The following is a 14,893-nucleotide window of genomic DNA, read 5'->3' as shown; positions in this document are numbered from 1 at the left end:
CGATCACTTACATATGTATACATACAACTTGCAGGTATTCTAATCTATGATGTAATTTTCTTATCTGCCCATATAGCTACATAATTAAGATTTATTTGGGTGGATTATGATTATTCAGCATATAAAGTGTCATATCAAGTCAGGTCAAGCAGATTTAAACATCTATGCAAACCTTGCATTTATAAAAAGACGGGATTTTGCGCGTATGTTTGAGGTTGAGATGAGTCAAAATTCCCCAAAAATGGTTCCATGGTGTAATGGTTAGCACTCCAGACTCTGAATCTGGCGATCCGAGTTCAAGTCTCGGTGGGACCTTGCAGCATTTTGCCATAAATTTCTAAAACTTAAATTAACTGTGACATGTCTTTTGGCAATGTTTTGTCTATTTTTGAACATTTTTATGCCTACTTAAAATGCATCCTAAACAAACGAGTGTTTGTGATCCAAACAAATTATTTTTGCAAAAAATGGACGAGGTCATCTCCTCAGCACACAAGTGAAGGTTATGTAAGGCATATGCCAAATGTTAAAGCTTAACACTTGGGACTTGGCAGTTAAATGTACTACGTGTGACAATGTATGTGACACATTCGATGGAATTTGAAATTATTATCTAGATATTTCCCATGTTCTGCGTTCCAGGACAGTTTGAGTGCATGAGAAATTTGCAACAATCTCGTTCTGCGACTCGGAGTTTGGCAACTTTCTCTATAGGCTGGATCCAGGCTTATGTACATATGTCTATCTGTTCCACGATGTGCAAATTCACCTCTCTTTGCTCTTGCACATAATGCACGACGCAATACAGATAGATCTTGTTGTCCTGTCGGTATTGTAGGCTAAAAATACTGTTGGCTCGATCGTGTTGGTAAACAATTTGTGTACAATTGCAGCAGTAACTACCAATTCTGTAATAAGAGGAGATCTCTCTTAAAGCTGGTCACGTTATACGTATTGTATCACGAAAAATGGTACTACTTATTATTTAATACTAAAAATAATTATAATATGGAAACTTAAGTGTAAAATGTTTGTTTGACAGGATGAAGAGGAATTAGCAAGGCTGACAGATTTTAGCAAACGAATGGATGAGTTGGTTCGAAAGGTGAATACACTGTAAAAAAATTCTTGCCAGCATTTTTATTTCAAATCAATGTATTTGCAGACGGAAGATGTCGAACGAAATATCAGAAGAATGTCAGATCCTAAACAGTTACCTTGTAAGTTTTAATTTACTTTCAACTTGATGTTCAACATATTTACTTAAATAAATGGCATGTAATTTAGTTGCAATTTTTGTCCCGAAAACTAATGCGAATGAGGGAACGTCAGGCACAACGCCACCACAATCTCCAACTTCATCATTTATGACATACTATCCGACGGGTATGAAAATATGATTTCATATTTATTGTCCAATAGTGAACCATTGTCTCTTAATTCCTAATACATATCTATTGAAATTATTATGCATAGGATTTCAACAACTTCGCAGAGACAGCTTCAAAAACATGTGGAATCTTCCGGATATCGGTAACACGGACGAGTAATACGTGATTGATCGACTTTTTAAAATAAAGTCATTGCAAGCTACTTGATTGTGCATAGTTGGCTGATCGTGAGATAAGAAACTCCAAATAATGTTATGGGTGTAATGTTAATGTGAAAATGTGATTACAATAGACTTTCTTGAATAATAATTTTTAAAACTTTCTTTCATAATGTAATGTTGAATTTGTGTAATTAAGGACAATGCAATAAAAGTTCAAGTATCTATATATGTAATGGCATCATATGTATAATTATATATGTATCTAGATATATATATATATATTATAATAAGATTTACTTTTCATTGTTTTTGAGAATTTATCTACTTATGATTTGATTGATGCGTATAAAATAAATCGTTCATCTTCTTGTAAATTCTTCCTGATTTAGAATACTACTTAATATATATTTATTGAATCGAATACAGAGATTTTAATCGCAACACATACAACGATATGCACATATTTCTACACCGTATACAACGACATGAACCTTAAATTGCAATTAATTTTGCCCTTTATTATTCGCCAGTTGAAGACTCGACCTTTTCCAATGCTTGAGTTCTTTTCCACTCCATAATTGCCGGCAGGGCTAAAACTTTGTCTTTGAGTTCCTTCAATTTCGGAAACTCATCCAGACAAGTGGGGTCCACCAAGTCCTCAGCAATATCGAGAAAGTTAGCTGTTTAAGAACATTGCTTTAATAAAAATCGCTTATACGTTGAATTATCAGAATTACCTAGGATAAGGTCTCCATAAGTTAAGGAATCGCCAGTCACCCATTCACCTGAACTTGCGTTGTAAATGTCGGTAAATTTTTGGAAGTAAAGCGGAAACCACATGTTTCGAAGCTCGTCCCTCATCTTCTCCTTTTTCGGCCCGTCAGGTTCATTGCGAAAGTCACGAAATACTGCAATAAAAGAATAATTTTTAGTCATAATTTTTATTTTGGCACAAGAAAATAAAGCTGGAACTATGTATAACCTGTATGTCTCAGGATATCCGGTGTTGCAGATTTGAAGCATTTACCCTCATAATCCGTCGCTCCTAAAGTATGTACATCGTAATTTAGATAAATTCGGATGCTGAGAAACTCTGAAACTTTTAATAATTCTCTTACGCAGACGGATGTCATACACCAAATCTGCAATTTCGTCCGAACGAGCTTCCTCCAATTCATTGGTGCCATTGAAGCCATACCGTCTCGCCACGTACCTGCGAGAATCAGCATACATAATTATTCACCAATTAGTATGACATTACAAAAATTGCCACGTACCTCATAACCGTCAAGGGTTGCGTAATCACAAATTCATCTCCGACCATTAGAATGGGAAACTGCGCAATGAATCTGGATCCTGAAAAATTGTAATAAAATGAAAACTACGTGGACATATTTATTTATATGAAATGATCTGAATTTTAACTCACGTCCTCCAGCTTTCTTTTCAATAGATCGCCTCCGTTTCATTATGTCTTCCAAAGAATTCCTCTTTCCTGATCCTGAGAAGGCATCTAGTGGAATGCGTTCGTCCGTGAACGGCGTGTCCGATAACTTGAACATCCAGCGGAGGGGCTCCACGAGACCCCTGATGTCGAAGTAGATAAGACGAATTTCTTCAGCCATTTTAATATGGGAAAGATTTATGAGCTCGAGTTAGACAAGTAGTAATGCTTCCAAGATCTGCACTCTGATTTCAGCGTCCAGCTTGTGAAAATCGGTGGCTTTTATACTATTCTTTTTAATTTCAATAATGTCTGACAATTTCGCAACTAGATTACATTAGAGAGAGAGGAATGCCAATATGTACCGTACGGAATACTCATCAAATCATTTAGACCAATGTTTGGACTAATGTGGGCAGTTGTGTACATATATTTCTATTTTGGACCAGTTATTGTTCTTTGTGTCACGATATCCTTAGATTATGGTTATTTTCGTACATAAATTATAAACATTGTCAAATACATATTGATTGAATAGTTGCTTTTGTCAATGAGCCCATATCCGCCAGTGTCTCTCTAGCCATGGTATTGTCCCGATGAGTTGATGCAAGTATTTGCCGTACCCCGACCTGATTATTGTATTATGATTGCGTACAACACGCAATACATAAAACAATATCAACCTCTTGATAAATGATGAAGAACAATGTTTAATAGCAAGGCATGTATGTACACAAGAACCACAATATTGCTTAAAATTAGTAGTATTCTGCATATTTATTACATCGAGATTATACCGTACATACATATTTGCATTAATAAATCTAAGGATAAGCTATGCAATAACTATTAAGAGAACGGCTCATCCTTTATGCATGTGTGTACATACGTATGTTTGAAATAAAAAGTGTTATGCACAAGAAGTAAGTAAGATGCAAGTAAATTCAAGTTACGATCTTGCAATTGACATTGAAATTTAAGTATGTCCCAGTAACACCAAGATTGTCACTAGCATGTTGATCGTGCCCCCTGCCATGTGATACATTCCGTCATAGGTCATAATCCTGATAGGACCGTCCCTAATGCCAAATGTATGTAAAACCTTTATTACCCTTCTTTCCACCTTGTTCTTTTTGTCCCCATGTTCTTTTAAGCTCCGAATTAGTTTCTTACACCCGCTCACGATATAGCCAAAGCAATGCAAAATGCCCATCATTATTACACTGCCACCCATCGCAAAGCAGAACATTCCTCCCAAATCAAACAGTCCAAAAGTTGAATGGAAATGAATCATTCCAATATATCCGACTATGGCACACAGCGACAAGGTAAAAGTTAAGTGCGGAATACGCATCCGGAAACAACCCTCATGAAGTCGGTTCGCCAGTTGGAGATATGTGTACAGTCGCACTTTTTCTTTAAATGGGAGGTTGCATTTTCTAAAATAACCAAATAATGAGTATCGCCAATACTTATTAAATATGCATTTAGGAAAAGTGTTCTTGTATAAATTACCGTAAGGACACCAAACATTGTGAAGTTGAAAGTAGATAGAAGGACTGTAATGCTAGCTCATACAACATCATAACCACTCCCACTGCAATTGTTACGGCGTCAATGACAGTGAGCGATACGAAAAGAGCCCGATTTTCCTTGTATGTAAGATATGATGTCGAATATTGCATGTAGTTTGGATTAAAAACATGTATTCCAACCAACATGCCATTGAATATGATTCCCAGCCATTTATAGAATATGCAAGCAATAAAATCCCACTCTATTTTAGATCGAGTAGAAGTTCCTGGAGGTCAAAAAATTAAAATGTGTACATATGAATACGTAATGAAATTTAGCTTGTTGAGACTTGCCAGTTGAAACACCAATAGTTTTATCGATGGCCAAAAACTTTGTGATAAAATTTGCCACGTCTTTTTCGAATATCCAAAAGTTAACGAGTACCGAGAGTGTCCAGGAATATCCGATCCAAAAAATAAGTACCCATCCACCTGATGCAAATCTATGACTTTGATCACCTCTTTTGTCTGCAATGATATGTTGAATTTGGAAGCAAAAATATAGCTGGTAGGATATTGGAGCAATTGCCCATAAATAGCGGATTTGAAAAGGGTATCGTTTTGCGAAATTTTCAGCAGGACAATCTGCAACTAATTTTCCATTGTCACATTTCTTAATTAGGAAAGGAAGCAAGTGGAACCTATGCAGTCTGTTTGTAATGCTCTCAAGAAGCAAGGTTACACGAGGAGATAACATTTTCTGGTGATATGCCGAAATAGTTATGTACATATACTCGATAAAACGAAGAGGAAGTCAATGTTATCGCCTAGCTTGATGTATTAGCTGCCCAGGAGTTAATTTGATCTAATTCATCGTAATTCGACTACAGCTATTTATATAATTACCCTGCACTTGATTCAAATGAAATACATAGATATGTACATATTTACATACTGAGAAATCTGTTTTCAGTTGGTAACTAAAATGCGGAATATAATACAATTTGCTAGATTCTTGCAGACAAAATATCTGTAAATACACTTGACAGTGTGGATATATAAACATTATCTAATTGCAGTGGTTGTACCTATGTACATATTTACAAGTCATAAATTAATTTTACTTGAAATTGAATATGATTTTATCCCATTTGATTAGACTCATTTACTTATATAAGACATAAGACTTATATAAGACATTTATGCAAGATGCAATAATTGGTATAAGACCAGTATCAGAAAATTAAACTACACCGCACGACCATCTAAGTATTTGGAATAAATGCTATAATTATTATTAATCCTCTATATTCCTGGGCACTTAAGAACAAACTAACTTGTGCATATTTGATGCATGTCTGAAACCGATATTCACTGGCATTTGTTTCACATTATATTTCGTTTGTTGTAAAAAGTTGCAGGTTCATTGAATCATATACATATTTACAAATTACATATAGAATTCATTTATTTCATTCACAAATTGTTGCTACAAAAATATAAGCAGTTGCATGCATAACCCATCAACGCACAATTATTCTGAGCGTATGTAAGAAATACAAAGTGTCACAGAATAAAATCAAGACTTAAATAAATACTGGTATGTATGGGTAGGTAGAGCACGAGGCAGCTAATTGCTTATTTCACTTATGTTTGATAAATTCTTCTCCATTTCCTTTATTCAGTTATTTACGTGATGCTTTGATTGTCATATACATACACAGGAAAGCGAAGAGTAAATTGGCAGTATTTATCGAGTAACAATCGGTCAAGATTTAATCGTGTTTTCCAATTTCATCAAGAGACCCTGTACTACAGAAATTATTAAGTAGCTTCAGCTACTTTATGTGAAGACTTTGTCTGTCTGTCTGTCTGTCTGTCTGTCCGTCTGTCTGTCAGCAGGATATCAGGAGAAAGGATTAAGATAATCGAAATCGGTTTTCGCCATCATACATAGGACCCCAGGGGGAGGATCCTATCAACTTTTGGGGGCAACCGGACCACACCCCCTTTGGCGACAGGGGGTGTGGTCGGGGCAAAATGAGATTTTTAGTGCAATTTAATCTATAGGTGAAATAGAGTAAAATTATGTGTTCCGGAGTTGTGCCACACCCCCTCGGCGCCAGGGGGTGTGGTTGGGGCAAAATGAGATTTTTAGTGCAATTTAATCTATGGGTAAAATTAGGTGAAATTGAGTGAAATTAAATGAAATTAAGTGAAATTAAGTGAAATTAAGTACTTCCCCGATTGTGCCACACCCCCTCGGCCCCAGGGGGTGTGGTTGGGGCAAAATGAGATTTTTAGTGCAATTTATTCTATGGGTAAAATTAAGTGAAATTGAGTGAAATTAAATGAAATTAAGTGAAATTAAGTGAAATTAAGTGAAATTAAGTGTGGTTGGGGCAAAATGAGATTTTTATAAAAAATTAATCTATAGATGAAATAGAGTGAAATTAAGTGTTCCCGAGTTGTTCCACACCCCCTTGTCGCCAGGGGGTGTGGTCGGGGCAAAATGAGATTTTTACAAAAAATTAATCTATAGGTGAAATAGAGTGAAATTAAGTGTTCCCGAGTTGTGGTGGGACCGTTTGGGGTGAAGTACGTCTGAAGCTACTTCCGTATGCGCGTTTGCGACGGTTTATTTAGCAGTCCTTTATTGTATTGTAGTACATACGCATTTACATGCATAGTACACAAGTTAATCAAATTAAAGGCAGAACCCGATGAATATTTTGGTTTTTCACTTCTATTTTTGCGAAACCTTTCAATAGTATAAAACTGGAAATCATTAAATGAGCTCTAGTTTTATACTTAAGTAAAATATTAATTTTATAACAATTGACAACAGTGTGTTAAATTAGGCATTGATTTTATTTAATGGGTTTTGCCAAAAAATGTAAAACTTTATTTGCCTGATGATAAAGAAAAACCATTTACAATTTACAAATTTGTATGCATGAAGTCAAATGATGCAAGCACTGAAAGTGAAAGTGAGGAAAAAAATGTAGTATAGACAGATGATTTGTCAAGATTGCATAATCAACCATGCATGCAGTCAACAGTTGTTCCCGGAGACCGGTCCGGGATCTTTTCATAGGGGATCAATCTAGGATTTGTTTAACAATCCAATTATTAATTATAAAAGCAGCATACTCACGCAAGGACCCACACAGAAAAGCATAAACAAATAAATACTGAAGTAAGCTAGCATCATTTAAATGATTTGTTAGTAAAGGAATTTATGTCAAATTAAAGAGAAAAATCGTATTACGTGTATCACAACTATATTTAGCATAACGTGCAGACACAATTTTATAACTCAATCAATAATGTTATCACACATTTGGTTATGATAATTAATTACTCGTATCGTATCGAAAGATAACCCATTTACGCCGCGAATTGTAATTTGCGGTTTTGCAGTTTGATTAATGCTTTAAATATTTGAAGCATTTAATTATTGTACTTGTGCGACTTAAATCAACTTTTGTATTATGGATTCACCAGTGGAGAGCAATCGTGTTTTACTATATGGCTGGGACCTAAAGGGGTTCCCAAAACCTGGTACACATACTTTTACTTATTGGCTTATCCAGGGAATTATTGACACATTGGTTTAAAATTTAAATATTACTAAAAATGTTTTTTGTTTGTTATTAAACTTTAGTTTTGAAAGCACTGAAATTAATTAGTAAAATCAACGATGGGAAGATACCGAAATATTTGATTCATGTTGGTGTAGCCGTCTTCCGTAGATTTTACCATTTCAACCAAAAAGGTTTACAAATAGCGTTCGAGATCGTGAGTCAACTTGATATTATTATACTAACCATGTCGGACAGAAATGTATAATTTATTAATAACATTCGTGCTCTAGCCGAACAAGAAAGTAAATCTGCTACCTCCGGAAACTAGTTTCGACACTAGAAAATCGCATGCCGAGTTCGAAGATTGGTTCAATTCTGAAGAAAATCGAAACAAATTTAGGTAAAAGTAGAAGGTTATATTTGATAAGCGTTGTTAATAATTGTTTACATATATATGCACCTACTTATCTATGCAGTTCTGCGAGATATCATCCCGTTCACAACAATTGTATTGATTTTGCTCTCTCGGCTTGTGAATTTCTGGGGGTCCCCATGATTGATGGATTTCATACTGACTTAAACAACTGGATCAAGGATCAGTGAGAATAAAAATATGAATAATTTAACTAAATTTTACTGCTGATTACTGAAAAAAGAATTTCATAATTACAGTGAACACGTCAAGCGTTTGTTTAAATCAGAAAAATTCCTTGCATTCTTTGGTATTTCGATTGGAGTGTCTAGGAGAACATTTGTGGATTCTACAGACGCGGTTGATGAAGACGAGGATGATGACGACGAGATTGATGAAGATAAATTAATTGGCTGGGAAAAACTTTAATAGCAATGTTGATTCTTATATTCTGAAATCATATTTATGAAAGTATTATCGATTTTTACTAATAACTGACAAGTTTTCGATGGAATAAAACGCTTGTTAACTGACATCCGTACGTGCGTACATATATAAGAATTTTTTAATACACGCGACACGACGTAAGTTCAATCACGAGCAAAAAAAAAATTTTGGAGAATATTTTCGGGGACAAAAGTTGGTAGTGAGACAGTCCAAACGATCCATATGAATTTTTTGAAAGTGAATGTTCAGACTGGAGGTCTCATCCTTAGAATACATATTACATACCTATGTCATATGTATGATTAGTATATACAAATATGCATATTAGGATAAATTTCTACGTACCAAAGACCAAACAACACAATCCATTTTTTAGTTTTAACTGGAGTTCTACAATCATATTAAAGTCGTCAGTGTCACACGCGTCCTAATTTTGGAACAATATTGACAATTTTTTTTCAATGCTAACGGAAAGTTTAAGCATGACGCACCATGCTGGAAATTACTGCTATATACGATGCTTATCTATCTTGTCAATAGGTCAAATTCGTCATATTTATTTATCTGTTCAGCCACTTTCCTTTGAGATGCCTACTACACTGAACTTATTAGGTAACCTTCGGGCATTAGTATCAATTACTTCATGCAATCGAGAAATTTTGGGGTTATCTTAGTGGGCATAAACATCTCATAAATATAAACTTGACTTTTGATTAGTTTCACGGCGAGTATATTTTTTAGGACGTATGCATTTGATGAACAACAAATTGACAAACATATTATTGTCAATCTCAGTAACTGCAAAGATAACCTTTAAGTTTTTTAGTACTGCAAACCAATATTTATACCGCATCTACCGGCATCTCCAACTCAGTTTCTTTTCATCTTTTGACAAAATAAGGCAAAATAAGCGTCACTCAAGATGAAGTCCTTACTTTTTCTGGCGGTCGTGCTTTTGGCCACCTTATCTTTGACAAATTCCACGACCATCTATGAAGAAACTGACCGAATCACCGAGGCCCTCATGACGAAAATGAAGGATCATCAGAAGCACCTCAGACCGCCGGGCAGTATCACAAACATCACGATCGACATGTACGTCCGAAATATTTTTACCATGGACGCCGACGAACGAAAATGGAAGGTTCAACTGACCTTCCGTCAGTCGTGGGAGGACGAAAGATTGGCGTACACAACGTCGATGGAAGGCATGGACAGAATAGCGTATGGGAACCCAAAGGTACCTCAAAATCGCAAAGTATTACTTGTATATTTTGTGAATTGTGTAATAAGCTACTTGTGTCTATTTCAGGACATCTGGACGCCTGATTTGTTTTTCAGAGATGAAATTAGCTCCCACGAGCACGACACTTTCCACCCTAACAACCTCGTCTACATTTATCCTAATGGAAAAGTGCTGTACTCAAAAAGGCTCACGGTGGAACTTTATTGTCCCGTAGATTTTAACCAGCAGAACTTTGTGTGTCCAATTTCCTTAGCTTCCTACATGTACACCAAGGTAGAATTTTTATTAAAACTTTGAAAATTTTTATCATTTATAGAATCATGAAACACTAATGACAAAAATAATCTTGTAGGACGAAATGAACTTACACTGGAAGACTGAAGACCCTGTACAACTACCCAAAACGGTTTACATGCCAAAGTTCATCCTCAATGGAGTCACCACCCAGACTTGTGATGCCAAGACCACAATTGGAAAGTGGAGCTGCATCACTGCCCTGTTCAACATTGGACATAAGATTTGTCACGAATAAAGTTTATGTTTTTTTTCTAACAAATGTTCAGGAATATTAAAATCTCTAAAAAAATAATTAATTTCCTCACAGCGTTTAAATGTATTTGCGTTCTCTAAAAATTATTTGGGAAATTTCCTAAAAATAAACGACAAGTAATTAATTTACGAATGTTTACAGTAAATATTTCAATTACTTTATTCTCATAATTCCTACATTTATCAGCTAGTAAAAAATCTCCAGCCATTAATTACCCAATATATGCAAATAAAAAGAAAATATATCATTCGGATATCAATTGAAGCCATAACTTCATTCAGCCATTAAAAACCGGTCCATTATAGCACGATTTCTTAAGTAATTTTATAATTTTGCTATCCTTGAAGGTTTTTGCTGATAGTCATTTAGCTTTAAAGTATTATTGCATACTTTTACTTTTACAAACTCAAGTCATAAGCTGCATAAAAATAATTTGTATCGAAGGATGTAGGTAAATCTTGAAATGCAGAGGTCCGTGTGCTCAATGTTGCCAAGTTCTATTAAATTAGGCTGAATGTGCACAAGTTTGCATTAATATAAATATATGTAATTTACGAATTTATTCAGTGACAAAGAGGCCAAAATAATGTGAAGTCAAATTCAAGTACATTTTTGCCAACAAATTTTTTGTCTTGGATCCAACCGAGTTTTAAAATTGGTTGGGAATTTTTGGAATCTTTCACACTGGATATTGATTCATTATGCTCGAAATTAATGCTGAATAAGTATACACTTTTGTAAAATATTTGTCTCGACATGACAATTGATTTTCAAAATTTGGCTCAGCTTTTATCAAGTCTTTACTTTATATTTTATAAACAATTCCATAAGTTAGAAATAATTACAGTTAATCATAATGAACACAAAAAATATGTAAAAAAATCTTAATATGGCTTCTTCACATTCAACCCATAATAACCGAGGAACTAAGCTCTTCCTCAATTTCCCTCAAAACATTTCTCCAAGAGAAGAAAGAGGACTCGAACTCGCTCAAGAACTTGCGAACCTTGACCATTTTTAGTTTCAAATGTTTGTTCTCTTGCTCTAAACGCACAACGTGTTCTTCAATCTTTTTGATTTTGGACTTGGTTTTAGCTCGGCTTTTCCTCACGGAAATGTTGTTTCGTTCTCTCCTCACTTTATATTTGTCACTCCCACGGTCGACCAGCTTTGAGAGTTTTGAGGCTGATCGGGATTTTGAAAGCGAAGAGTGGCCTTTCTTCACATCTGTAAGTTGATGAATTAGTGGAATTGTTGAACTAAAATCGAAATATACAGTTTTTAGAAAATTCGTAAATATTAAATAGTTAAGAAATAAATATCTTACTCTTGTCTGTCACTCTCTTCTCCGATTCCCCACACGTGAAGGTCTGGCATGGACATTGACGAGCTGTTTGTGGTGTCACTAAAGGTATTGCTGTTTCTTCGTGATCCATTATTGTCATCTCCAGCAGCAGGACTTGCACTCGATGTGACACCAGAATATCCAGAAGGGCTTCCTGGAGGTGGAGGACACAAGAGAAATGTAAAATTTTCTGGGGCAGTTGGGTTGTTTTCGCCTCCGCCTTCACCGTCCTGTGACCATCCCATATTTTGTGGGGACAGGGGCGTAGGTCCGTTGAGAAGGTCGAGAAAGCTGAATGTTCCTTTGAGAACAGTGTCCCTGCCTTCCCCGGTCGCACTTGCAATGTCCAAAGCCATATATGTAAATAAGATGAATTCGGAAATATGCAAATACCTGCAAGTGTATTTCAGACGCGATGAAGGAAAGTCGCTTGCTTTTTACTTTGTGGGAATCTGAGCTCAAATGCGTGGTGAGATCGTGGGAGACGTAGCTTTAAACGTACCTGAAGGATGCCTGAAGGAATTGACAATGTTCAACAGTTTCATTGCCTAACTAAACTAATGGGGAGACGTGTAAAGGAGTCGGAAGCATTCCATTATGTATCTACAGACATGTTGATTACTGGCTAGTTTGATGCTTGAGAAGTGCAATCGAGAGAGGAGACCATCAATTTCCACGCCTGGTTTTAATGATGAAGCTATCATTACAAGAAGGAATACTAACGAAACCATAATGATTTGGTCAGGTAGTAATTTCCATGATTTGCTTTATTTACTTGAAAACCCAGGTTGTTTTTTTGCTATGACACTGAAATTTAGACCAGTTTACGCACTGATTATACAGGCTTGAAGGAATACATGAAGTAATGTCTTACGATAATATGGCAAAGTGTTGGTGAGAACATTGTGGCACATAGTAACGTACCACACATGGAGTAGGTACATACTCAGATAAAATGTCGAGATTTTCACTATTTGCTGGTGGGGCTTAGGATAAAATGTCCTTCGATATCAATGGTGGAAGAACAAACTGTTAAACAATTACACACATCGTCTTGCGGCATAAGAGGCGACCGTAGAATGTACAAAACGTGTTATGCGGTTGGAATTATTTGTGAAAATTTCACAATCCTTGGAAGATTCAATCTCCATTAAGAAGGTGCCTTATACTTATTTTCTTTACATGTACAGGAAAAGGGAATGTCTTCAGCGGTAGTAGTTTCGCTGTTACAAAAGCAATTGACCGCTAATCTGATTTTTTGGGAAAATCCGGTATAGATTCTCACCTTTTATCACCTTCACGTTTTACATTACGTAAATATGTACAAGGAGTATCAAGGAGTCGTGCTAAACCATATCCATAATTTAATAGATTCATAATATTATGCAAAGGGGCTTTGTACATAAAGTATGGAAATGTACTTCTTGAGCTACTGGATTGATCAATTTATTTTCAATGAGGAGGATTTTCTGGAGGATTTTCTGTGTCATCAACAATTATGTTATGACTAATCCGGGGTTTTCCTGATCTGCATAAATTTGATGAAAAACTAGAAATACAAATGTGTATTTGATCTACTTACACAGAATTTTATTGAGAAGCAGCCAATTGGAATAGCATTTGTAATCATAAACTAATTAATGAAGCAATTAAACTTGAGAATCCTGTTGTGTGGCCCCCAAGTAAATCTTGTAGCATCTCCTCGCACCAGCACAATGAATCTATAAATGGAAATATCTATGCAAACTGAAGCAAAATATTTATTATCAATTGTGCTTTGCGGATAACTCGTCCGTTCTCATTTCATTCCACTGACGCAAAAAGTGACTTTTATTTTTTACAGAGCACGTACCCTTGTGTAAGTGCGTCTGCACTCTCGGAAATCCCATGTCTTCCTCGGGAAATTAATAAACTTGTTGTCAAACGAAAATCTAAAACTAATTGAAAACACTGTCATGTTATGAGATAAATCATTCCAAATTGAAAAAACAACACGGTTTTACCTACTTCGAAATTAAAATGATTTCCAATTTGTCAGCAATTTCTAATAACTTTATCTCGGTGGGAATAGCAAAGTTTACTTATATAACTTGTTGACTCGGAGGAGTATCAAATGCGTCATATCCGTGACCTAGAACAACAAGTGATACTCATTCACTGATTTTTTCACAGGATACAAATTGATCAAAGTAGACACGAAAGAATATTATTGTTGTTCAGTTTCATTTCGAATTGTTTCAATTGGTTAATCCAAACAAATACGCACTATTTATTGCAAAAAGCATGGGAAAGCCTCCTAACATACTAAATATGTATCATGGCTAATCGGTTGAGACAATTAATGTACGTAATCTCCTCCTCATAAGTAGGCATGCATACTCGTAAAATACAACAAACTGTAATGCGATGCCAAACAATTTGCCCATAATTTGCTGGGGTTTTACTTGACCTCAAACAAAACAAAACCGAAATTATTATAAAACATCACAACATAACATTTAGTAACCTTCATGTTGGAAAACCTCGTACATAAATTATTCCTTCACTTCTCCAGCAAAGTAATTAATTATATTTCCTAATCCAGATTCAAAAAAGCGTAATTGGATGTTTCTTCTGATGCAATCAAGCATAAAATATAATACGTTTACCTCAAGCTGCAATTTAAATTATTAATGACCAGTGTGTAGATAAGTATATTTCGCAATTATGTCATAAAAACTGGTTTACATTTGCCATCTCATACATAACCAATGTTCACTAACATGTACGTGTGTTTAAGGTATGTAACTCAGGTTC

At 35.4% G+C, this 14,893-nt stretch overlaps 4 protein-coding genes and 1 non-coding gene across 8 annotated transcripts; 3 read left to right on the top strand and 2 right to left on the bottom strand.

The window, feature by feature from the left end:
* Nucleotides 1-243: 243 nt before the first annotated feature.
* Trnaq-cug lies at nucleotides 244-315 on the top strand. The gene has a single exon. It is a non-coding gene; the product is annotated as a tRNA-Gln (tRNA).
* Nucleotides 316-1,928: 1,613 nt separating this feature from the next.
* LOC110845654 (glutathione S-transferase 2) lies at nucleotides 1,929-5,326 on the bottom strand. 2 transcript variants are annotated; one of them, XM_022092110.2, is made up of 7 exons: nucleotides 4,512-4,789; nucleotides 2,982-4,435; nucleotides 2,830-2,908; nucleotides 2,671-2,765; nucleotides 2,535-2,597; nucleotides 2,290-2,460; nucleotides 1,929-2,232 (listed from the first exon to the last, which is right to left on the bottom strand). In XM_022092110.2, the coding sequence occupies exons 2-7, from the start codon at nucleotides 3,175-3,177 to the stop codon at nucleotides 2,072-2,074; spliced, it is 765 nt and encodes a 254-aa protein (XP_021947802.1). In that variant the 5' UTR covers nucleotides 3,178-4,435; nucleotides 4,512-4,789; the 3' UTR covers nucleotides 1,929-2,071. The 2 variants fall into 2 exon arrangements, with proteins under 2 accessions (XP_021947802.1, XP_035705734.1); XM_035849841.1 differs by lacking the exons at nucleotides 1,929-2,232; nucleotides 2,290-2,460; nucleotides 2,535-2,597; nucleotides 2,671-2,765; nucleotides 2,830-2,908 and adding an exon at nucleotides 4,865-5,326 and having other exon boundaries at nucleotides 3,755-4,435; nucleotides 4,512-4,797.
* Nucleotides 5,327-7,437: 2,111 nt separating this feature from the next.
* On the top strand, nucleotides 7,438-9,044 carry LOC110847460. 2 transcript variants are annotated; one of them, XM_022094408.2, is made up of 6 exons: nucleotides 7,438-7,709; nucleotides 8,018-8,074; nucleotides 8,178-8,311; nucleotides 8,388-8,497; nucleotides 8,574-8,696; nucleotides 8,770-9,044. In XM_022094408.2, coding segments are annotated over exons 1-6 (594 nt in total). In that variant the 5' UTR covers nucleotides 7,438-7,708; the 3' UTR covers nucleotides 8,939-9,044. The 2 variants fall into 2 exon arrangements, with proteins under 2 accessions (XP_021950100.1, XP_021950098.1); XM_022094406.2 differs by having other exon boundaries at nucleotides 7,441-8,074.
* A 776-nt stretch (nucleotides 9,045-9,820) lies between these two features.
* Nucleotides 9,821-10,884, top strand: LOC110846158 (glutamate-gated chloride channel). Its single transcript, XM_022092805.2, has 3 exons — nucleotides 9,821-10,196; nucleotides 10,269-10,475; nucleotides 10,555-10,884. The coding sequence occupies exons 1-3, from the start codon at nucleotides 9,879-9,881 to the stop codon at nucleotides 10,732-10,734; spliced, it is 705 nt and encodes a 234-aa protein (XP_021948497.1). The 5' UTR covers nucleotides 9,821-9,878; the 3' UTR covers nucleotides 10,735-10,884.
* Nucleotides 10,705-13,226, bottom strand: LOC110847226 (CCAAT/enhancer-binding protein beta). Of its 2 annotated transcripts, none has more exons than XM_022094123.2 (2): nucleotides 12,080-13,105; nucleotides 10,705-12,011 (listed from the first exon to the last, which is right to left on the bottom strand). In XM_022094123.2, the coding sequence occupies exons 1-2, from the start codon at nucleotides 12,451-12,453 to the stop codon at nucleotides 11,657-11,659; spliced, it is 729 nt and encodes a 242-aa protein (XP_021949815.1). In that variant the 5' UTR covers nucleotides 12,454-13,105; the 3' UTR covers nucleotides 10,705-11,656. The 2 variants fall into 2 exon arrangements, with proteins under 2 accessions (XP_021949815.1, XP_021949817.1); XM_022094125.2 differs by having other exon boundaries at nucleotides 10,743-11,979; nucleotides 12,080-13,226.
* Nucleotides 13,227-14,893: the final 1,667 nt, after the last annotated feature.

This window comes from Folsomia candida, unplaced genomic scaffold (genome assembly GCF_002217175.1).
Source record: "Folsomia candida strain VU population unplaced genomic scaffold, ASM221717v1 Fcan01_Sc003, whole genome shotgun sequence".
NCBI classification, from domain to species: domain Eukaryota; kingdom Metazoa; phylum Arthropoda; class Collembola; order Entomobryomorpha; family Isotomidae; genus Folsomia; species Folsomia candida.
Note: the sequence above shows the minus strand (reverse complement) of the source record. Positions and strands in the feature narration are given on the sequence as shown.